The sequence below is a fragment of the Amia ocellicauda genome, chromosome 13, assembly GCF_036373705.1.
Source record: "Amia ocellicauda isolate fAmiCal2 chromosome 13, fAmiCal2.hap1, whole genome shotgun sequence".
Lineage (NCBI taxonomy): Eukaryota > Metazoa > Chordata > Actinopteri > Amiiformes > Amiidae > Amia > Amia ocellicauda.
This window is the reverse complement of record NC_089862.1, coordinates 7,993,418-8,016,991: the sequence shown is the minus strand read 5'-3', so window position 1 is coordinate 8,016,991 and position 23,574 is coordinate 7,993,418. Positions and strand designations below refer to the sequence as shown.

Genomic DNA, 23,574 nt, shown 5'->3' with positions numbered 1-23,574 from the left:
TATGTGGTCCCCCCCAATTTTAGGGGCTCAAAAGTATTTGGACAAACTAACATGATCATGAACTAAATTGTGAGTTTCAATACTTGGTTGCAAATACTTTCCAGTCAATGACTGCCTGAAGTCTGAACCCATAGACATCAGCAGATGCTGGGTTTCTTCCCTGGTGATGCTCTGCCAGGCCTGCACTGCAGCTGTCTTTAGTTCCTGCTTGTTCTTGGTGTGTTTTGCATTCAGTTTTGCCTTAGAAATCAAAACAAACCAATCAGAGAAATAACAAAAACATTAGGTGTGGCCAAATCAACTATTTGGTACATTCTTAAAAAGAAAGAACACACTGGTGAGCTCAGGAACACCAAAAGGCCTGGAATAGCATGGAACACAACTGTGGTGGATGACAGAAGAATTATTTCGCTGTTGAAGAAAAACCCCTTTACAACAGTTGGCAAGATCAAGAACACCCTCTAGGAGGTAGGCGTATCTGTGTTAAAGTCAAGAATCAAGAGAAGACCAGAGTAAATACAGAGGGTTTACCACAAGATGGAAACAGGAAACAGGATGACCAGATTAGAGTTTGCCAACAAACATCTAAAGAACCCTGTACAGACAAAGATCAACTTGTACCAGAATGATGGGAAGAGAAGAGTATGGAGAAGGGAAGGAACTGCTCATGATCCGAAGCACACCACCTCATCTGTGAAGCATGTTATGGCATGGGCATGTATGGCTGCCAATGTAACTGGTTCCCTTGTATTTACTGATGATGTGACTGCTGACAAAAGCAGCAGGATGAATTCTGAAGTGTTTAGGGCTATATTATCTGCTCAGATTCAGCCAAATGCTTCAAAACTCATTGGATGGTGCTTCACAGTGCAGATGGACAATGACCACATATAAAAATGTGTGTAATTCCTACACCGTTCACCCAATTTGGATGTAACTACCCTCAAATTAAAGATGAACATCTACACTTAAAGCACATTGTTTCTCTTCAAATCCATTATGGTGGTGTACAGAGCCAAAATGATGACAACTGTGTCACTGTCCAAATATTTATGGACCTAACTGTCTATATACCTTGTGAGTTCTGTTCTGTGGGCAGCACCATCAATGAATCAGGAGAGGTTTTGAACATTTTCCACCCTGCCCAGTTTTTCTCTCCTGGCTGATGTCTCCTCTTGTGGGGGAGGGAGTGTGACAGGGTGGGCTCCCCTGCAGCAAGGATTCTAAGACTCTCCAAGTGTGCTGATCTGGGAAGCTTAACTGACTGATTGACCAGAATTACAATATAGCACCCTGCTGTCTTATGTACAGCTGGGAGATAGGGCTCTTGGGTATGGCAGAACCCCAGTCAGCCCGCTACAGAGAAGGGCCTGAAGCAGGGAGGAGGACAGTCAAGGCTGCAGAATATGGTGAGCAGCTGGGTGGCCAGAAAGGACAGAAGACTTCCCCAGCTGCTTGAGTCCTTTAGCTAGTGTGAATGGTGAGTTCCTAGGCGATGTTTTCAAACACAGGCACATGAAGGTACAAATGGCTTTTAAAGCCTGCAAGGTTCTCCATTACAATGGCGTCCAGTGTCCCAGTGTTCCTGAGGTCTGCTGCCCTTTGCCTTCTTGTTCATGTTTTAAATAATTGTTACCCATTATTTCTTACTTGGAAACAAGACTGGAGATATTGTTATTTTTTGCTTCTTTTACCAGTATACCCTTTATGTAGCTTTTTTTTCACATTTTTAGCTCATACAAATTGATCTAGTTGAAAGTATTCATGTCTTCTGTGGAAAACAATGTTTTGCAGTGATTAATTAAGTTTAATCAATGTTGTTCCTGCAACTATATTTATTGATCAATGACACAATTTCAGAGTTTGTTGAGTACTGATTCAACCTAGGGGAACATATAAATAGTCCAGTATTTATTCCAGTAAATATTTCAGTATGTATTCCATGAAATATTCCAGAACATGTAAATATTCCAAACTTGGGGTGATGCAACTTTTGCCTCTCAATGGATTTCTGTCTTCAGAGAGCATTCAAATGTATCAAAGTATATTAATATTAGAAAGGTTGCAACTGACAGAAGGCCTTACGACTCATTTTGTTAATTTGGTTGCTCAGTAGCTGACTGATTCCAGAATTTTTTTCATTTATTTAAGGATCCCAGTTAGTCTGATTCAATAAACTTTTTACTTAGTTTGTAAATAACTGTCTTCTGTTGTTTGTGTGTCAAGTGTCAAACGCCTGTTTGAGTGTACTGTGACATTCTTTTGAGATCACATAAAATAATCTGACTGCTCTTCTATGAACTGTTTTTAGGACAACAACCACTGTAACTGACCAAAACTATTTTTTTATAATCATGAAAACTAAATTTAAGGTGTGGACAGATGTTTGAAAAAATAAATAAACCTAAGTAATGTGACGAATATTAGCCACATATTTTTTTGGAGTGAATGAAACAAAATGAAAATCAATGTAAAAAGTAAGTGGAAATTTCAGTAACAGTCACAGTTTTCACACCTCATTTCAGCAAAAGGTTGTGCTAACTCTTGTCCACAACTATATATACAGAATATATATAAATAAACATACATTAAAGGGAAAAAGGGTAACTGAAAGAAGTTTGCAACGCAATTTGCTAAAACTAGAATACCATGTGGTTTCTTTGTAGGAAACTCTTCATAGTTATTTTCATTAAAATGTAAATTGCAAACCAATAACCTTTTACAGGGACATCAAGATTTTGTCACATACATTTAATCTTTTCTGGCGATGCTTTATAATTTTCCTTAAAGAAAATATATTTCCATGCTAATCTGCAAGGTTAAAGGTTAAACTGAAAGGTTTATATTTTACTTGTTTTATCCCAAATTGAATTCTGTTGGTCCGGCCTAGCTGCCACCAATTTCGTAAATAAGTAAATGTTTCTGTTTTAAATCTATGTTACCCAGGACAAGGACAATGCTTCCCTATCATGTCAAACTTACTATCACATGCCCTAGAGCAGTGGTTCTGAACCCTGGTCCTCAAGGACCCCCTACCCTGTTATTTTTGGTTCCAACCGTGCTCTTAAGCACTTCATTGAACTTTAATTGATGTAACAATCTGCTTAGATTTGACTTTTTAAATTGTGCAATAAAATAATTGGTTCTTTTATAAGGTCATTATGCAATTATATACTTAACTTAAAACCCTACTGTATAAAATAATTAAAAGGCTTTGATTTTGGAAATTATTAGGTCAGTTAAGAGTTCAATGAAGTAATTAAGAGCTCGGTTGGAACAAAAACCAGCAGGGTAGGGGGTCCCCAGGACCAGGGTTGAGAACCCCTGACCTAGAGTAACATGTACCTGAATAAAGGAGTTGTTTCATAAAACATTTGTGTCTAATGTTTTGTGAAAAAAAAAAAAAACTTTTTGTTAAGCAATTAGTATAATATATTTCAACCATAAGAATTCCCTTGGTTGGAAGGGAGCTGGGTAAGCCCTGTTTTACCGTTGTAAACAGGATACACTAGTGTCAGAAGAAGCATCTGTAAAAACCTTAAGTCCACCCACGAAATGCATTGCTTTTTTTATATTCATCCGTTAAACGTCCACTTTTTCCAAGTGCTAATGTTCACATAAATGTAAATTGTATATGTAGCACACACACCCATGTTACATTCACATTGTAATATATGCAGCTTTGTAAAACGATGCGGATAAGTTACCAGAGTGCTCAATCACATATCTCACCTTACTTTATTGAAGAAGAAAAAGAATAACCCCCGCAGTTAAGGGTAAAAAAAGTAGTTAATGACGCTTTGATACATTAAGATTTGTAATCATTGGACATTTAACAAGTCCACCCTGTATCCTGAATACCAGAAACACATTTGAGGATAGTAGGTAACATTTTAACACATTTGTTGATGATTCTTGAAAATGTTCTCCGCCATTGCTAGTTGGCCACACATTACATAAAGGCAACTCTTGGATGAATAATTCATTTTTTTGTTGTTGTATTTTTTCCTATAATAACAATGCTGTTTTTTCTTTTAAAGTGTAGCTTGAAAGACAATCTCAAATTTCATGTGGTTGAGTATGTGCGACAATGAGACGACACCATGTTTTCAGATATATTGGGAGCAATGGAAATGAACAATGTTGTTTCAAACAGGGTGGAATAGCACTGGATACATATGCAGAACAGTATAATAAAAAATATACTCTGTATTCCAGAATTTGAAGAAATGCCAGATAAAAAAACATCCCTATATAGATTCCAACACTTTATTATTAGTAGTAGGAGTATCATTATCATTTTAAAACATATTTTCAACAAATATTAATGCTAACAGCTTAAGAGGGACTTTTTGTATGTTTAACTATTCATAAGTTGGATATGAATATAACAAAAGGTTGGTCACAGTACTTTTAAAACACATTGACAGACTAGTAAATTACTCTGTGTCACTGGATTACAGTTGAAAGAGTGTGATTTTATTGGAAAGTTTTAATAAATCTGTCTGACCTTGATTTAACCAACATGAAGGATCAATGCTAATTACACCTTTAAAGGCAGAAATAAGTGTAGAACGTGGGCAGCTGTATAAAAAACATGGCGGTGAAAACTGATAAGATTTTTCACTTTGCAATTTATTTAACAATAAAATATAAATATATATATATATACAGATATATATTTTTTTAAAGTAGAAAATACACTGATGATTACATTGGTAGTCACCAAGTAAATACACAGTAATTAGGGATAATAAATGTAAAGTGTTACCCTAGCACAGTAATAACATTGTAACCATGTACAATTACAGTGTAAATATAGTGTAAATAGGCATAATTACATTGGTAGTTACCAAGTAATCACAGTGTAAATACACAGTAATTAGAGACACTTAATGTAAAATGTTACCATTTTAGCAATACCTCATGACCTTCAAGGAAACCTGACTCTTTTTCAGGATGCTCAAATTTTCATTAGCTAAGCACCCAGTCTAGTGCATCTTCTTTCGGGAGGGCACCTACCTTCACATTCTTTCCAAATATAAACATCCGTGTTCCAAGGGTAACATTGAATGTGCCGATTAGTGAGCACGTAGCACGCACACCCCGTTGGTATGCGCTGGTCTTTATGGTGCAATTAAAAAAGACAAATGTGGGGAAATGTACAATAACATCTCAAAATTAATTCAATTATCAACTCACTTTGAGGTGTCATTGATTCTAAGGGGAAGACACTGATATGATTAATAATCATTTACCTTAACAGGCTGAAGTATTACTGAAAATATTTTATGAAAACAAAGAAACTCAATAACAATGGAAACGTTTTTTAAAACAAAACATACAGTCACATAACACCTACTGTACTTATAATATAAGCAATGGTGCTAAAATAAGAAAATGATTTATTTTTTTCAATAGATTACAGACCTGTGAGTCTTTGTGGCAAGTTTCAGGTGTGGTGATTCAGGATTAGAAATTACCTATCATGTCAATGTGGGCCAATGCTTCAAGCCACGATTCCGTTGCCCTACTTTGGAGCAACAGAAATCCCCATTTTGGGTAAAATACTCAAGAATCTGATGAAAATCATCTCAGTATTACACAGTTCACGAACAATGGTGTTTGATGTGAATCAATAATGCATGAATGAATGAAGGGATGGATGCAAAGATAGTGAACTATCATAAATAATTAACTAATTTCTTGTATGTATGGAAGGGAGAGGTGCAGCATAAAATGATTCTGTCCATGAAAGATCTGACACTTCTTCATTCTTTAAAATGTGGTTGCTTCTTTCTACCATTGCAGTGTATTGTAGACTGGCTAGGCGGCACTGAAAGATGAACATGACATTTTATAAATAATACTGATAATGTAGCATGCACATGCAGAAGCAAAAATTGATCCCTGTTAAGTGTTTACTTATTGATATAGAATGCAAAGGACATGCATTTTAAGACAAATGTTTTTTGTTGTATTGAATAAAACCTGCAATTCCAAGCATCACAATTGTCAGCAGGTTAATTTTAATTTCATTTTATTATTTGGGTAATCAAATTGTTACTTTCTCCACCCTATTTTTTCAGATTGTTGGAGGAATGTCCATAATTAAGAATATATTTAACACTGAAACGAATGATAAAATGCTTAAAAAATACCTGAACTCCTTAAAGACTACAATATCATTGTGCTTGGTTAGAATATTTCACCATTAACTTCTGACTCATTTGCAAACTGGTTTGTGACTACTGTGACAGCCACAATACTTGAATACATCTGCTAATTTGTATTTTTTCTAGCCTATATATCACAATGTAACAGGTGATTGTTTTTACAAAAAAGCTTAAAAGAGAAGGAGATGCATTGCAATATTTAAACCAAGTGCATGGTCTCAGAGAGTTTTGTAGAGAAAAATAGATGAAAAGCATGCTGTGGAAAGTGGTACGTGCTGACATTGTTGGGTGTGACACTTAACCTAATTTTCTCAGAATGTTCTAAAGAGAGCTGACAATATTTTGTCAATGTCTCTCAGCTGGTCTAAAGTTACAGTTACAAAGCAACAGCAGACAAAGCATTCCAGTAAATCAGCCACTCTGCTCAAGTTGGATCCATTCCCTATTCTTTCTGAATTGACCCTAAAATGTATAGTTTCATAATCATCATAATCAAATGTTTTTCATCATCCATCATTGGACATGACAAGCTTCTAGTAATCTGGAGTTTTGCTTTCAATTAATTGGTGAATTCCCCCACTGTTGTGTCATGTGGAAAAATACTTGATATACCTACTTCTCATTTGCTGATGAATGCTTTTATATGTAGATTTTGATGGCATCCATAGTTTTATCTATCATGGCTAACAAATCAGTAGAGATGGAGATCTTATGGAAGAAATTAAAAGAGTGACAATGAGATGGAACACATTTGAAAGATAAAATAAAATATTGAAAGGAAGTCTTCCCATTTGTCTGAGGAGAAAAGTATTTCAACAATGTATACTAACAGTGCTAAAAAAATGATGAATCGAAAACTCCAAACAGTATATAGAAGCTGATATGGAAAAGGTGTGGGCTTGGAATAACAAGAGGAGATAATATTATATATCAATCTATGGTTTCCCTTTCCATGTCATGCTTGCAAAGTTAATTTTTTTGTCTTCCCATTTTTTATGTGATCGTCTTCTAGGTGTTTTTTCATCACTTGGTATCCATTCGATCGCTTCTTTTGTCCATTCCTATAACTTTTCTTCTTGCAACGTGTCCAGCCCATTGCCATTTTAACATTTTCACTCTTTCAATGATGTCACATATTTTAGTTCATTCTCAGATCCATTAATTTATTTTTCTGTCTCTGAGTTTCTGTATCATTTTTGCAATAAGTGACCAGGTTAAAGTTGCTGTCACATTTTCTGGATAAAAACCCTGCTGTTGAAGGATCACTGGTCAGGCTGTGAATCTGAAAGAAATTGAAAACCAAAAGCATTCTACAGGCATTAAAGATGTATAGATTTGGAAAAGGGAACAATGTACAATCCAAGTGTTTGGCTATCCCAGTGAGCACAGTTGGATCAATAATCAGGAAGTGGAAGCTGTATCACACACCCAGGCACTGCCAAGAAAAGGCTGTCCCTTAAAACTCAGCGCTCAAACAAGAAAGAAACTTGTGAGAGAACCCACAGAGAGGCCAACAATCATTTTGAAGGAGCTACAGAGTACAGTGGCTGGAAGTAATGGTGCACCAGTCAACCATATTAAGAGCTCTGCATAATACTGGCCTGTATGGGAGGGTGGCAAGAAAGAAGTGTTAGTCAAAAAGTACCATCTGAAAGCACCTCTGGAGTTTGCCAGAAAAAAAATACCCAGCTGCAATGTGGGAAAATGTTTTTTGATCAGATGCAGGGCTTAAGTTGTACCTCTTAATTTGAGAATGTCCACAGTCCAGGACCTCAAAGCATAGCTTTGGCACCTACTTTTGACATTAAAAAATGCAACACGCGCACTTACAATTTAAAAATTATTTTAAACACAGTCACTGTTTTATCTCGTTGACTCTATGCTATTTCTGCAAAAATAAAATAAATGGTCTTCTGAGAATCTTCACAATCTGTTCAGATTATGCACAGAGTGGTGAAAGTCTTCATTAATGTACCTATGGTTACTCATGGGCTATATACAGGGCAGGCTCGCCGATTGAGCAAATATGTGCAACTGCACAGGGCAGCAAGACGTGGGGGGCGGCACTGCCTCCAAATTACACATTTTTCAAAACCAAGGTTGCGTCATGTATGTCCCACCTTCTAAAGGCAAGTAACCAATCAAACCCATCATATACGTTCTGCCCCCCGGAGCAGTTCTGTCCAAACAAAGTTGGTTTCCAAAACCTCACTGATTGGGTCAGTTACTTCTGCTTGAAGTTGGGACTGAGCAGAGAGTCTTGACAGATTATAATTATTTTAAAGAAAAAAACAGGAGAAATTTGGAAACATTCTGGAAGCAGTTGATCAGCTGTAAGATCTTCATTGTGAAACTGTGAAATATAAGTAGAATATACCGAGTGTGAATACTGTGAACACCATTCAATGCGTTCATAACCACCAAACTGACCCCATGCGCGGCTTATGGGGGACAAAACCACACCATTACAGTGGCCTGATTAGTCTTGATTTTGTCCCATCAATTAATGGACAGATGACAGTCTCATCGGGTGCACTGTTGCAAGTGACGAGCGCAGCTTTTCAAAACTAAAGCTGATTAAGAACTCCCTTCGCTCAACGATGACCAAGTAATGACTGAATGGACTGGCAACAATATCTATTGAGCATGAACTGGCTCAACAGCTGGATTTAACGGAGACTGTACATGCCTTTGCAGGGATTAAAGCTGGGTGGGTAAACTTTCATTAGTGTTAAGAATATACTTTTGCTTTCTTTCTGTCTCGTAAATGTTTTGGGGTGAGTTAGGTTTGTGCAAATTTGAATGATGTCTATAATTGTTGTCTATGCAGATATAGGGAGAATCGAGCTGAAGTTTTATAGAGTCAAAGATGTGATTGCTTTATTAAACCTCCATGGTAAATGGTTGTACTGCTACATTTTTTAAATGGGAAACGCTGGGTGGGGGCAGCAAATATGGCGCAAAAATGGCCAGGGCCAGGGCTGGCTATACAGTATATTGGGAGATCATACAGTCAGATTCTGAAACCCCATGGACCCAATGACGCATCCTTGAGATTGGAAATGGATTGGAGTAGGAGTATTACCATATTTAAAATTTTATTTTTATTTTTATGTTTCCTTGTAAGCATGTTGTCTACAGTGGTAGTTTGAAAATGCTTTGAAAGTGTGTTATATTGATGTTAAGGTTAATATGCATGTAGTCACACTAAACGCTCTGGTACCTCCGTTTCCCTTCGTACATCTGCTCTGTCCTGTTCACAGGACACCTCATGATTTACAAATGAAGGACTGGTCATATGAGCCCAAACCTAACACTGTCCCTGCCTCAAGACACACCACCCCTACAGTTAAGTATGGTGGTGGCAGCATCATGCTGTGGAGATGCTTCTCATCAGCAGGGACTGGACATCTTGTTAAAATTAAAGGAGTAATGGATAGAGGATAATACAGGGAAATACTGCAAGAGAACCTGCTTCAGTCTGCTAAAAAAATAAGCTTAGGAGGAAATTCACCTTTTAGCAGGACAATGGTCCCAAGCACAAGTCCAAAGCAATATTGGAGTGGCTCAAGAACAAAAATGTCCAACAGTGGCCCAGTAAAAGTCCTGATCTCAATCCCACTGAGAATCTGTGGCATTATTTGAAAATCATGGTCCAAACAAGTGTCATTCAACCAACCTGAACAACATGGAGCAAATCTGCCAAGAACAATTGGCCAAAATCACTCTGACACTGTGTGCAAAGCTGGTACATACCTACCCCAAAAGATTAAAGCTTGGTATTGCAGCGAAAAGTGGCATAGCAAATATGTGGGGGTTGAATACACGTTTCAGTTTTTCTGTTTCTTTTCATACACATATTTCCCAACATAATACCAATGTCACCTTACAATAATTGATTTTGAGTTTCAGTGTTTTAAAATATAAATCAGATGAAATTTCAATGTACTATTTGTAATTTAGTAATATGAGAAAACTGGTCAGGATATATATATATATATATATATATATATATATATATATATATATATATATATATATATATATATATTGCCTTGCAAAAGTATTCATACTCCTGACCAATATATATATATATATATATATATATATGTGTGTGTGTGTGTGTGTGTGTGAGAAGTTTTGATAAATGGTATTGGTCCAAGTCAATTAATAATGATTTAGTTTTTCCCTCTTTTGGTTTTGTAACATGTGTACTGTGTACAGAGAATTTGGTACAGGTTTGGTACAGGGAATATCTATAGATATATTAAAATAACAAGAAATAGTCTGGTACTACATTAGAAGTATATATCCAATACTGTACATACCATATCATCATGGGAAAATTACCCAAAGAAAAATCCAACAGATAAAATAATTAAGATGATCCATAATTAGCAAAAATGTTTATACAAGTTCCTCTGCAGTCACACACAGAAAAGTAACTTTTATGTAAATGGGAAACAAAAGAAACCTTAAACATTAATCTTAAACTCCAATCTAAGAGCAAAGGTGACATTGCAATATTTCATTTTATATCTAGATGTAATCTGAAAGTGTCAAATAACACAACATTTGCAGTTTACAAGCTGAAACTTTGTAGCATCTGTCTTAATGTAACGGCATATACATATTGCACCCAACATTTTATTTGTCACAATATGTGAATTAACAGAAACAATCAGTTTGGTCTACAGATACATTTGAGTGGCATCAGTGTAACAGTGGAAACGGATGCAAATTACATTTTATTACCTGACAACTTTGAGGTTTGATTTGTCATCTATATTTCCTTCCATTTACTTGGACAGCAATATATGGACATGAAGAAGATTGTGATATAGATGTTTATTGCAGTTTGGAAGATTCTCATGTAAGATAAATGTATCATGTTTGGCTTTGCCTGTTTATAAACTGTGACATTAATGGTGAAGTGCACTAGCACTAGTACAATGGCCATTCTATGACACCAGTCCAAGCCTAATTTGCTACTAGTTTTCTACAGTTTTTCGTAACATAGAAAACAGTGGCCTATGGAAAGTGTTTTGGCCAATTTTCTTGCTACATAACCCAATGATTGGTTAATAACTGACATTAAATGTATTGTTCTAAATATAGTACAGACTTTATCTACATACTTTCGTTAATGCTGAACAATGTCAAACTGAGACAAAGGGTTGTTTCAAAATGTGTGGGAAAATATGTAACAGACATATAGGTCTACTCACTTATTGATTATGAATTACTGCCACTAGGTGGCACCAAGTTAAATATTCTTGTGTCCACCATTGACAAAATAAAAATATGTATACCACCAAATATAAAGCCAATGTGTTAAGGGTCCTATGGGCCATATGTGTGCCATGTTTAATTGACAATATGGGAACGTTTGTGGAAATGGCAGACATTTTTTACAGTGTTGAGTAGCAGCTTCACTATTTCTAAAGTACTAGTGTTTCGGGGTCTGTCCCTGATTGCTCTGATATACTCACCAAACCCTCTGAGTCAACATCAATTCTCCAATAATGTATTATAGGTCTTCTCCAGCACACCCTATAGGTCACCCTTAGACAATTGTTTAAAAACAACTTATCAACATTTCAGCTGTTAAGAATGTGTTTGAGTAAATGTAGTGTTTTAGACAATATTTTGAGCAAATGCCTGAATACCCTTCAGCTCTCAAGGATCAGAGTTCCCTGAAAGTGCCTTGTTTAATTGATGTTTACCTGACATGGGTTCCCACTATTTAGAAAATTATAACTTTAAAACTAATTGCATTATGGTTTCCTGGACCAAGGTGGTAGTCCCATAGCAGACAATCAGACTGATGAAGCTTGGAGAAGGTGGGTGGATGGATGGATGAATGGATGGATGGATGGATAGACAGACAGACAGACAGACTGATAGATCTTAAAGGATACTAGGAAAATCAAAGAAGATAACTTTTTAATAATCATGTTTTTTTTTTTTAATCTAATGGGTAACAATCTCCTTACTAGAAGAATGCAATAATACAAAATGTTGACATAAAAACAGTACTCTAAATGTAACATTATATTTCTAAAACTTGAGAGATATTCTATAAAATACTATTTTTGTCACCAAGTACGCACAGTCGTTTATATTCCAGGTCATACTTGTTTTGTGTGTATTGCCACTGTACAGTCACCAGGAAATGGATTATCTTTACCACTGTGGCTGAAAATCACACGTAGGTATTAGCCACATCCACTTTGAAGCATGACTTGAGACAAATGTTACTCCTAATTAGGTATAGTAGGAGGCAATTTGTAATACGTCAGCCATTCATAAAGCTCAGAAGGATGTTTAAATATTTATTCTGTTACTTAAAGGGAATCTAGGCAGTGTACAAATCTTACCAGAGGAAGAGGTAATGCAACCCAAAGATGCTTATCTAGTTCCTTGATTGATTTAAAACAATTGATCTAATCTCTGATTTCCATAGACAGATACAAATTAATCATGACCAACAAATAGGTAACTTGATCACAGATGAATGATTAAATTGTTAAACACACACACACACACACACACACACACACACACACACACACACACACACACACACACACAAACTATATTATGTTAAAATATAAATATAATTAGTACTTATGTAATATGTTTTAGACTCCCACACAATTCAAAACAATGTTTCTCAAATCTAGCCCCAGAGGACTACCTCTAGTCACTAGCAGCAAATCACCAAAAGCAACAAATTACATCTCCAAAAAAAGGAAGACACTTGAGAGTCTAATATGCAAAATTAAAACTGATGATTTTAAAATACATTAGATGATTCGGATGGGTACAAAAACGGATAGCCAATTTTAGGATCCCCTGCTATACAGATACAGTGAATTACTTTGATTTGATTCAGTATTACAAATGGAAGAAAACAAAAACTAAACTGAGTTTAAGATCTGTGGGGGACACTGCAGTTGTACCCAGCTGTATAAATGGGTAATTGTATGTTAAATGAATGGAATATATTGTAAGTTGCCCTGGATAAGGGCTTGTGCTAAGAAAATGTAATAATAATAATGTATTGAATATAAGTATGAGTATATATTGAATAAACTTTCTGTTTTATTCTTCTAATATTAACATGACATGAGGCTTCAGTAAAGCCAGGCATCCCTTAGCGCAGGGTTCTTAACTTTCTTAACAATCAACCAATCAAGACATGGTTTGTGTATCAAGAGGATTGTGTATGCCCAAGAAGTCAGCAAGCATATTGAATTTATTGTACTTGATCCAGCAGAAGCAGGAATAAAAAAAAAGAAAGTTGCATGTATCAGAAGAATTTATTAAAACAATTTACAGCTGGGAGGCACCCCCTCTGCACCCCTCAGGTTAGGAACCCTTGCGACTTTATACAAGTAGTGAGTTAGTGCTCTCATCCCAGGAATTTATTTCCACACACAAATTAGATGATCAATCGCATGAAGTATAGGTATTGGACACATTTCTATCAAAACACGCTATTGTTGTTTTGATTCTTTCATTCGATTTGGAGAGAAAGAGAAATATCTTGCCACCATTCTAGATAAAAATAAAATAAAAAATATTTTTCAAAAAATATATACCAATGGCTTGTTTTCTAATCACTTTAGCAATGATGTGCTTCTACATAAATCCTGACTAGGTGAGTTTAACAATAATACAGTGCTTTGTACATTTGCAATGGCTTTTATTTAAAGCGTATTGTTTGTATTTTATTTCGTTTTGTAGCCTGCACATCACACTCCTCTATTAGGTGTGATGCCACGGCACCGGGGGAGTAGAGAACCTTTACCTTCAGCTGTCCCTGGTGATGTCACTAAGATTTTGGGGTCAGGGGTTACTCATTCCCTGAGTGAACCATATCGGTTGATGATGATTTCTCAAGCGCTGCATGATGACTGTATAAGGAAAGTTCTGAGTCATTTTTGTTTTACCTGACGAAAAGAATACCCATATATGAGATTTCATCACCACTCAGAGGAAACAGGACTCCCTAAGAATGGAATTCCCAAACCCTTAACGAAATCCCTTGAGAGACTTTTCCTTTTGATGACACTATGGGTGCAACGAGAGGCTCCACCTCAGCAGTCTGAGTAGCGTCGTACGGCCCTGCCCCCACCCACAATTTCCTTTACACTACATTGTACAAAGAACACTGCAGGAGGGGTTTTCAAGTAGGCTTCCTCAGCATCCGACAGCAATGATTTGCATGTTGATAGCGCTACTTTCAAAGAATTTTGGTCTTAATTACTATCGGATTTCCAGAGGCAATGGCAGCAGTGCAGTGAGGGTACAGGCTAAGAGGAAAATAGAGCCCTTGCCTTTCCATTTGACTCCTGAAAACAGGAGAAATCCCATTGTATTCATTGTCTCCCTTACCCCTTCAACATTTTCACAGTGGTTTCCTGTTTAAGTAAAGTTATTGAAACATTTCATATTGATGTACATATGTGCATGTGATTTATTGTAAAAAAATATATAGTTTAAGCAAGTTTAATTTTGCAAAACAATTAATACGACAATATGACTAACAAAAATGGTGTGTTGATATCAGAATAAGACGTGGTGTAAATACGTGTTTATTACACTTCATAGACAGGTCTGATTGCATAATCATTTATTTACTGAGTAAAATCAATACCATGGCCCATAAGAGAACTTTAGGGAGGTCGCCTGATTACTCATTACAAATAAATAAACAGTCCTATATGATTACCAATATAACAATAATTAAAATATTGCAAAATAAATAGGATTTTATTTACTTGCTATTTAACAAAACCTTTTCTCTATTGATTAAAAAATGTTAGCTATTTATCTTTGTAGTTTGCTGTTGTTTATCATGCTTTTATATTTAGTAAGTCGTCCTGGATAAGGGCATCTGCTAATCAATAAATAAATACATAATAATAATATTAAAAATCACAATAGAATATGTTTTATATTTTATGATTAATTCTTTAAATCTAATAAATATAACCATGTTAAAAAGTAGGACAATTATTCTACACAAAGCCATGTACTTTTAAAATGCTACAAACGTCCACCATTTTGTCTCCTTTCTTTAGCATTTTGTTATTACATCACACAAATTTAGATCAAAGTGAGAAATGTTTTATGAACATAGTACTAAAGGCATGAATCCACACTGCCTCTATGCATTTGAAAAGAATGTCCATCTTGCTCTGAAAGTGAGCAATGTTTGATTAATTTATCAATGTTCAAAAGGGAGAATGAAGCTTTTATGAATCTCCCAACTTCTGACGGAAACCATCCTAAATGTTTATCTCCACCCTAGGTCATTTAATAGTTTGAAATGGATCACTTAAATAGTGCCACAGGCAATAAAAACAAATATTTGTTCCATCCCTATATATTTGCCCAATTGATATTCAGGCTTAGGGAAGTGTTCCAAATGGGAGTTAACCCAGTGAGATCTTTTATGCATGTTATAAATGTTTGTTTAGGACTGGCGTGTGTGCAGACTTTCCCCATCGACTGAGGTGCTGTTAATGGTAGTTAAATAAACAGTGGCTGGCGTTTGCTATCCTTTTTCTCTTTGGTTTGCAGGAATCCAGCCACTGTTTCTTTTATCAACTTTTTATGGTCTTTTTAGAGTTTTATTTTGAGGTCTCTGTGGATCTGGTACTAAATCATTGCGTATCTTCTATTCAGGGCCTTCTGTCTATGACTACTCTTTCATGGGTTACTACAGACGAGATGGGTTTAGCACTTGGTTTCTCTGGCCACACTAGTGAGAGTCAATTTACACTGTTAATTTGAGATTTTATGGTTTTTGGTTGGTTTTGGTTTTATTGGCAATTTATTCTGTCACTTTTGGTTTGCTGTGTGAATTTTCCTTTTGAAATATAGTTGCCTGATTGACGTGTGCTCAGAGCTCCAGTAATACTGCCTTATAGTTCCAGTAACCTCCAAGTGAGTTTAGATGCACACTGTTAGCTAGCAAGGAATTATTTGTTAATACTGTAATACTGCACTTCTGTCTCTTGTTCCTTCATTAAATTGAGGGAGACATGAAAGTTTATTTCCCTTTGCCTTTACCACCTTGGGCAGTGGTGACACATTTACAATGAGACTCCCTACTCTCCGCAGAATGCCATACTGCATTTGTTACTTTATATGTGAAATTATATTTTAGTATTATACGGTGAGTTTGTTACAAACACATTTAATGCATAATTCACCCAGTATACATCATTTCCATGTCATAAAGCAGCAAATGATATCTTAAACCTGTCTTTTGCATGGTTCTGACATGAAGAGATTTAATAAAAATATGAAAAGAATAGAACAAATCCTACCTTAAAAGGTGTATGCTATCTGTATAAAAAAAGTTATAAAAATTGATTGAGATGTATGCTTTATTACCAATTGAGCAAAACTACAGCATATTCAAGCATTAACTGTCTTTCAAATGCTTGCACTTTTGCAAACAAGGGCAAAAGTGAAAATAGGTTAGGTTCATGAGACTGAACCACAACAGCTTTAAAGGATGGGGGAACCTAAAAGTTCTCGTACAAAAAATCTTGTTGCTTTCCTGAAAGTGTCTTTTTTGCTGTAACATCTGTTATTATAACCTTGTCTTGAAATATCCTTTTCCCATTATAAACAGTTTGAATTAGTAGAAAATGAGTTGTCTCTGCAACAACATTTGTATGTTGTCGCATTGTCTTTGTAGGTAACCACCCAAATAATCTCAAATACATTTTGCATTTCCTGATTCGTTTTGAGCATCAGACAGTTTAGAATCTCAAAATATCTCTATCATGGTTAACAGATGGGGCACCTCTTTGTGATGTGGAAGGACACCTAATTTCTGTAGGAATATCAGGTAATACATAAGACAAAAAAACCCTCCAATATAGACAGAGCTAAAGCAATGTCTTACTCATAGCAGTAGTTCATATATGACTGCATGTTGTTGGTACAACAGGTATATTTGTGTAGGAGGCAGAAAAAAGATTACCTTATTTTTGTTTAGCTAGGTTTGAGGTTTGTTACCTTAAGCTGACAATGATATGCAGTTGATTCATAGTGAAAATGGGAATTCACAACTTTTTCTATTTTCCTGCCCATCTTGCAGATCAGGGTTGTTTTCGTTCACACCGTCGATCCCCGCGCCCCACGCACACACATGCACACGTAGAACTGGCCAGTGGAAAAGAAAAAATTAGTAGTCATTCATCCTTCTCAAAGATTTCCAGGCTCGAAGGAGTGGCTTTTGTATGTCCTGAAGGATAAATATATAGGTAAGCCATGCACCTGTACACAATATCAGTGAAGTTTGCATTTTGAGAACTTTTATATCTCTTCAAGGAGTGATTGAAAATGGTGAAGTTTATTGTCTGTTGCCTTTTAGCAATTGCATCAAGTGCTGTCATGGGAGCTCCGACTAATTTTTCGAAAATGAAGCTCAAAGAAATTAAATTGGATTTGGGCAAGTTGAATGTTCTGGTGAGTTATTTTTTAATTGTTGTTTCTTTCTCTGCTTTATTTAAAGTAAACTGATTTCATTGGACTTTTTTTGTCATTACAACTAATTTTGTCTTTGTTTGTTGTAAACATTACAGCCTAATGTCAAGAAGTTGTATACCCCATCCAAAGAAGTAAGTGCAAAACTGATCAATTATATATATTGGTGTCAATGTCTTTGCATATTAAGAAGTGAGAGATGCATGCAACAAATTTCATATTGTATTGCATTTCTTATAGTATATCATGTAGATGTTTCCTGAATAAGGAGAATGTGCAGTTGGTTTGTGTGTAATGTGCATATTTGTTAGATTTTTTAATAATTACTTGGAACTTTGGAATGGTGATGACAGACATTAACATTGCAGAGATTTGAATCTAACATCTTAGAAAGTGAATGAGTCACAGTTAGTTTGTTGTTCACCCACATATATTGAAAGCAGAGCAGTGGTAAACAAATAAACAGTTTGCGACGGCTTCTTCAATGAAAGAACTGAAGAAGTCAGGAAACATAGAAAGAATAAATACAAAATACTCTTGTCATTTTGACAGTGAAATGCTTTAAATGTGCATTAAATTTGAGGGCATTTTTCAATACAGATTTATAGCAGAATACAGCAGTAACAACAATTTTATTTAAAATACTAAATATAGTTTTAAACAAAATGCTTCCTTTAGAAAAAAGTATAATCTTTAATTTCTATCATCTTTTTTATAAATAGGTTTCATATTTAATATTCCAGACAATTTTAATACCATATAGCATCTTTAGCTTCTGTTATTATTAGTGTATTAATATTTGATTCAAAATGAAAGGAGCAATCTCTAACCCATTATTAAATCAATTATCTTTATTTATAAAATAAATCAAATATATTATTTCAGACTGCATCATTGATAGCTTTATAAGGAAATGCATAGATACCAAAACGAACGGAAATGCACACATTTTGTGAATCAGACTGATTTAAATAGTTAACAGTAAAATATAATATTGCACTCACCAAAATCCAGAAAAGGCCACACTCTTCCCATAGTTGTATCACAGTCAATAATCTTAGCAGTAACGAGAAGGTTTAAAAATGGTTAACAACAACAGCATTTATTATAACTCATATGAGCAGAGATAATAACAGTAAATGGAACATGGGATAAACAGTTTAACAGAAGTTTTATGTAGGCTTGTCAAAGTGAAAATTAAGTACAAGCTGATTAAAATGATCTTAGCTTTTTCGAGAAACTTGATGACTAATCAATCGGCATGTTGCAGGAAGGAGACTGTGGGTTGACGGGATATTCATTTAGAATCCGTACATCACTGATTAAAATGTATAGAATAGTACACATATGACTTATTTTTATAGAACTGACATGTTTGTTTGAATCGTGTAATGTGTTACTGTCTGGGATATTAGCTGCGTTGTTGGAATCTTTTGGTTTCCAGGATCTACAGAATGCGGTTCAAATATACTTTTGCAAGGACTCAAGTAGTCTTAATACATTTAATTTCAAGCCCTTTTGTTGAGTGGCTGGGCTCTTAGTTAACTAGTTTTCTACCTTGTTCTCTAACCATGAGAAATAGTGCCTTGAAGTTATTTACATTTTCAAAAAGATCATTTGGTGGTTATCACTCTTAAACGTTCTTTCCTGGTTACTTCCTTTTTAAACCCCAGCACATCCCTTTAGAGGCCTCTATACTCACCACTTTTGTTCTATATGCCAAACCTGATGGCTAGCATTTCTCTTTAAATGTAAAGCTTCTCTTGCACTTAATCAAAACCATATATACAGGGACTAACTGAATTGTTCTTTACATAATTCAAATCACATTTTCAATAATATTTATTTATTTATTTGATTTATTTGTTGGGGCATATTCAGCTTCTTTTAACCAGTTCAGTTCAGCCACAGCATGACATTTACAGATGTGAAGACCTTTCTTTTACCTTCTGACCTATGCTGTTTGCTTTCAAAAGCTGACAGTTTGCAAATTTGAATATAGTTTAAGACATTCCTATACATATACCACAGTGAAAGTGTTTTTAGTTTGAGCTGGAAAATCTATATTTTTCTTGCAGACAACATTTTCCAGTGAGTTGACTTGATTACAGTAAAACGTACGTTCAACCCTGGCAAATTGCAGAAAAAATAGAAAACAGAAAAGCAATGTGCAGATAACAGTGACGTCACATCTATGGAAAGAAGGAAGCTTTTTTATTTGATAAAGCTTATTGAAGCTTCACACCTCGTTCTCTTGGGTGAAGCAGTTGCAATATGAAAAGCAAGAGGCAGGACGTACAGCCTGAGTTGAGCAGAGTCATCAAAACCTATTTAAAACCCACACTGCATTTGTAAAAAAAAAAAAAAAGAAACAAAATGCTTTGAAAACCTCTAAATGTAAATGAGACGCAGAAATGAATCAAGAAATGGAAACAATGGCTGCATAGTAGATCAAAGTATTTAAACAGAGGTCTAACATCACCTTTAGGATAAAACTGATCTGCATGTTCATACTCTCTCTATGAAAAGTGTTTTTAAAGAACTTTGTTTTGTTATACATGGTTAAATCTTACAATAGTTCTTCAAGGGAATAAACTGTTACGTCTGTCATTCGGGTTATTTATATCTATTTACTATAGCTAACAAATGATATTTTTTTGTGTTTTACAGACATGTTGCATTCCATCTGCACTCCAGTGCATTAAGAAGCAGCTGGAACACCTTCCGGGAGACAATTCTAATCTAGTTAATAAAATTCGTCGCAAGCTCACAAACCAAATCTTTGTAAGTCACCGATCTATCGACAATTTATCTTGTTGTCTAACTGTTTATCAAAGAAGGTGGTCTGTACTCCACTTCTTCATGTTTTATAGGTGTGTTAAACACAAGATAACAACTTCCAATGACCCACCTGCAAATTGTAAACTACAGACCTATAGTTCATATTGATTGCAGGTTTAATAGTAGTAGTTTTCTGTTAGAAGTTGGGTCAAAGTTTTAATTTAATCCCAGCCAATAACTGGTTCAAGTAATTGAGAGCTAATAAAATTGAGAAGCCATAGCTGACCAATTGATTTGACTGTTACAGATATCAATGTATAGGTGTGAGTCTACATTTGTGTCAGCAAATATGGATTTTGCATTAAAACTGTTCATTTTTATATGATTTCAGAACTATACCGCAAAGGTCTGCAGTCCCCAACAGGCTGAGGTATGTGTTGTTGACTATTCATTTCTGTACAAATATTAGAAGAACAGTATTTAGTATAACATTAGCAAAAAGAAAGACAACAACAAAACAACCACAGTCACATTTCAAGTGAATGTATCATTTTAAATCTGATTTCTTTGTCAAAACAGGATTTTTAACAACATACAAACATTTTATCTTACAGAATGTAACCTGCCAAGAATGTGAATCGTACGAGATGAAAGACAGCAGAGATTTTGTGAACACCTTTGAAAATCTTCTGGAGATGGTATGTTGTTTTCTTTGCCTATTTATGGAAATGTTATGTTTGTTTACATTGCATTACACAAGCAATGGGTGCATGCTATATGTAACAACTTCATTTGTTTTCAGATTATTGTTACTTAATGAGGACAGAGGGATCTTCCAAAGGCTACAAGACAATTTACAAGACACTAGTCTACAAACAAGACAACTAGGATGCAATTATTGTGCATTATGTACTCGTTCATTTTTTTGAAATATAAAATTCATATTTATTTTTATAACTGCTTGAAATCAAACATATTTTTACATAGACTCTGAAAAAGCTAATATTATCTGTATTTCCACTAGTTATGATGTTATATTATATTAACTATGTTTTATGATGAAACAGTCTAAAGATAGTGTAACATGTCTGAATAATGTTTAAAACATTGAAACTAAGTATTTAATGCAAACCCATGGCCAAAAAGAAAAATGGAAAAATCACAAAGGGAGATTGTTCTACAACTATAACAATGTGAGTGTTAATTCTCTTAGAAATCTTCCTGTGAGATGCTGAAAACAATTGCTTGCTTATGTGTTGCTTATATGTTTCACCATTTTTACCTAAGAAATTGTGAGCTAAATAGGGGATGGTAACCCCCATCTCAATCCATTGCAGTTTCCTTATTTATTATTATAACCATTAAATACTTACTCATCACTTAATTTAGAAGGACTTCTTTGGAAATGGGCACTTGCAATGGGATGGAATGGAAGAGCCATGGTTACTTAGCCTTGAGCAACAGTATTATTTGGTACATTTGGTATTATTTGGGGATTATTAATGGTTAATAACTAAATAATGAAATTAGGGAAACTGTAACACATTTATTTTAACACTAGCTCATTAACATAGGAAGTATTTTGATTTACAAAGTCTGATTGTCCTTTTAAGTTTTCAAAATATGTTTATTTTATTAGATTTTTTTATTTTGTTTTTTGTTTCTGTTTTGTTTCTGCTGCTGAGGGGGCAAATGCAAATCTGCAAATGATTGTATTCTTGAGTGGAATCCTGGCTTCCAGTCTTAAGTTAAATAGATATCAAACTGTATATTTTGTAAACATATGTTAAGCCAAGTCCAGTTTGCATTTTGTACTCAGGTCATGGGAATCAAGATCTGTTTCACTGGGCAGGATATATCTTACTGCATTCAAAAGAGGTGGAAACATTTGCCCACGTATTTGCACTATCAGGTTTACCAGTGTTATGGACTCAGCATAGCAGGCACCACACAAGTCTCTTTTCCTGTTACAAAGCTGCTTTAGCACCATCTGAAGGACATTAATAGAAACATCACTGTTCAGCTCAAAGATGGCCTGGTCCTCAGGTTAGCCATGGAGCATTCTCTGAATTTATTTATTTATTTATTCTATTCAATATTACTTTACGTATTTATTTATGACTTTATGTATTTATTTATTTATTATCTGCAGAGAAACACAATTACATCCCTAGACATTCCCCTGAAAATACTAAGTTAAATACAACAACGGACTCATTGTCTTTACTGGAAAGATGGATTCATAGTAAATCCACAATTTACAACAGATTTGGGGCCTATGACTATGGAATGAGAGTTGTGCTTCACTGATTTACTTATTAAAAGAAACTATGTTATCTCATAATGAGGTCAAATATTGTTTGTATTATTATACAAAAATATTGCGGAAGGCTGTCATTGTAATGTGTAAACTGCATATTTTGTGTGCTTTTTTTCTATGATGATGTATTACAATATTTAATATGATGGCAACACTTTAATTTATTAATAAAACATTGTTAAATGATCTCAGTCTGTACCCCATATTTTGTTTGTCTCTCACAATACATAAATCAGTGTGTTAAATAAAAAAGGGAAAGGATTTAATTGGCCCCTGACTCCTGCAGAGCTAAACCATCAACCACAAGGCGGTTAAAACAGTCGGTGTAGTTAATGAAAACATTTTTCCACTAACACAGCAATTATTGTGCTTTTGACTTACGTACATCTGGGCCACAGCAAGTCAGTAACAAGTTAATTAATTAAGAACATATACTTGTATCTCCACCTTTAGGTGAACCTGTCATTCTACACTGTACAGGACTCAAGCTTTTCTTTTAAAGTATGGGCTGCATCTTCTCAGTATTAAAGGAGAGATTACCCAATGCAGATACGATCTGATACACCACAGATGTAGAGAGAAAGGAATCAATCACACAGTCAAAAAAAGCTTTTACTTTTACAGTCAAATCATGTCATCAAAGCAAACTAACATGTATGCCAAGGCCTGGAGTCCTGCCCATGTAGCCCACTTTCTTCTCACCATTTGATACATTTACTTATCTATCTCACATTTCATTCCAAAACATTTACTTCCACTTCTGAAAGAATGTATGAGCCC

At 35.0% G+C, this 23,574-nt stretch overlaps 1 protein-coding gene across 1 annotated transcript; it reads left to right on the top strand.

Annotated features, from left to right (window-relative positions):
- The first annotated feature begins 17,515 nt into the window (after positions 1-17,515).
- On the top strand, positions 17,516-22,938 carry il21 (interleukin 21). Its single transcript, XM_066720964.1, has 6 exons — positions 17,516-17,675; positions 17,792-17,827; positions 20,364-20,477; positions 20,866-20,904; positions 21,089-21,172; positions 21,277-22,938. Exons 1-6 carry the CDS (start codon positions 17,550-17,552, stop codon positions 21,289-21,291), a joined length of 414 nt encoding a protein of 137 aa, XP_066577061.1. The 5' UTR covers positions 17,516-17,549; the 3' UTR covers positions 21,292-22,938.
- Positions 22,939-23,574: the final 636 nt, after the last annotated feature.

Coding starts and splice junctions, on each gene's coding strand:
- il21 (XM_066720964.1), top strand. CDS start 17,550: ATGGTGAAGTTTATTGTCTGTTGCCTTTTAGCAATTGCATCAAGTGCT. Junction 17,828..20,363: donor TGTATACCCCATCCAAAGAA/GTAAGTGCAAAA, acceptor TGTGTTTTACAG/ACATGTTGCATTCCATCTGC. Junction 20,478..20,865: donor AGCTCACAAACCAAATCTTT/GTAAGTCACCGA, acceptor ATATGATTTCAG/AACTATACCGCAAAGGTCTG.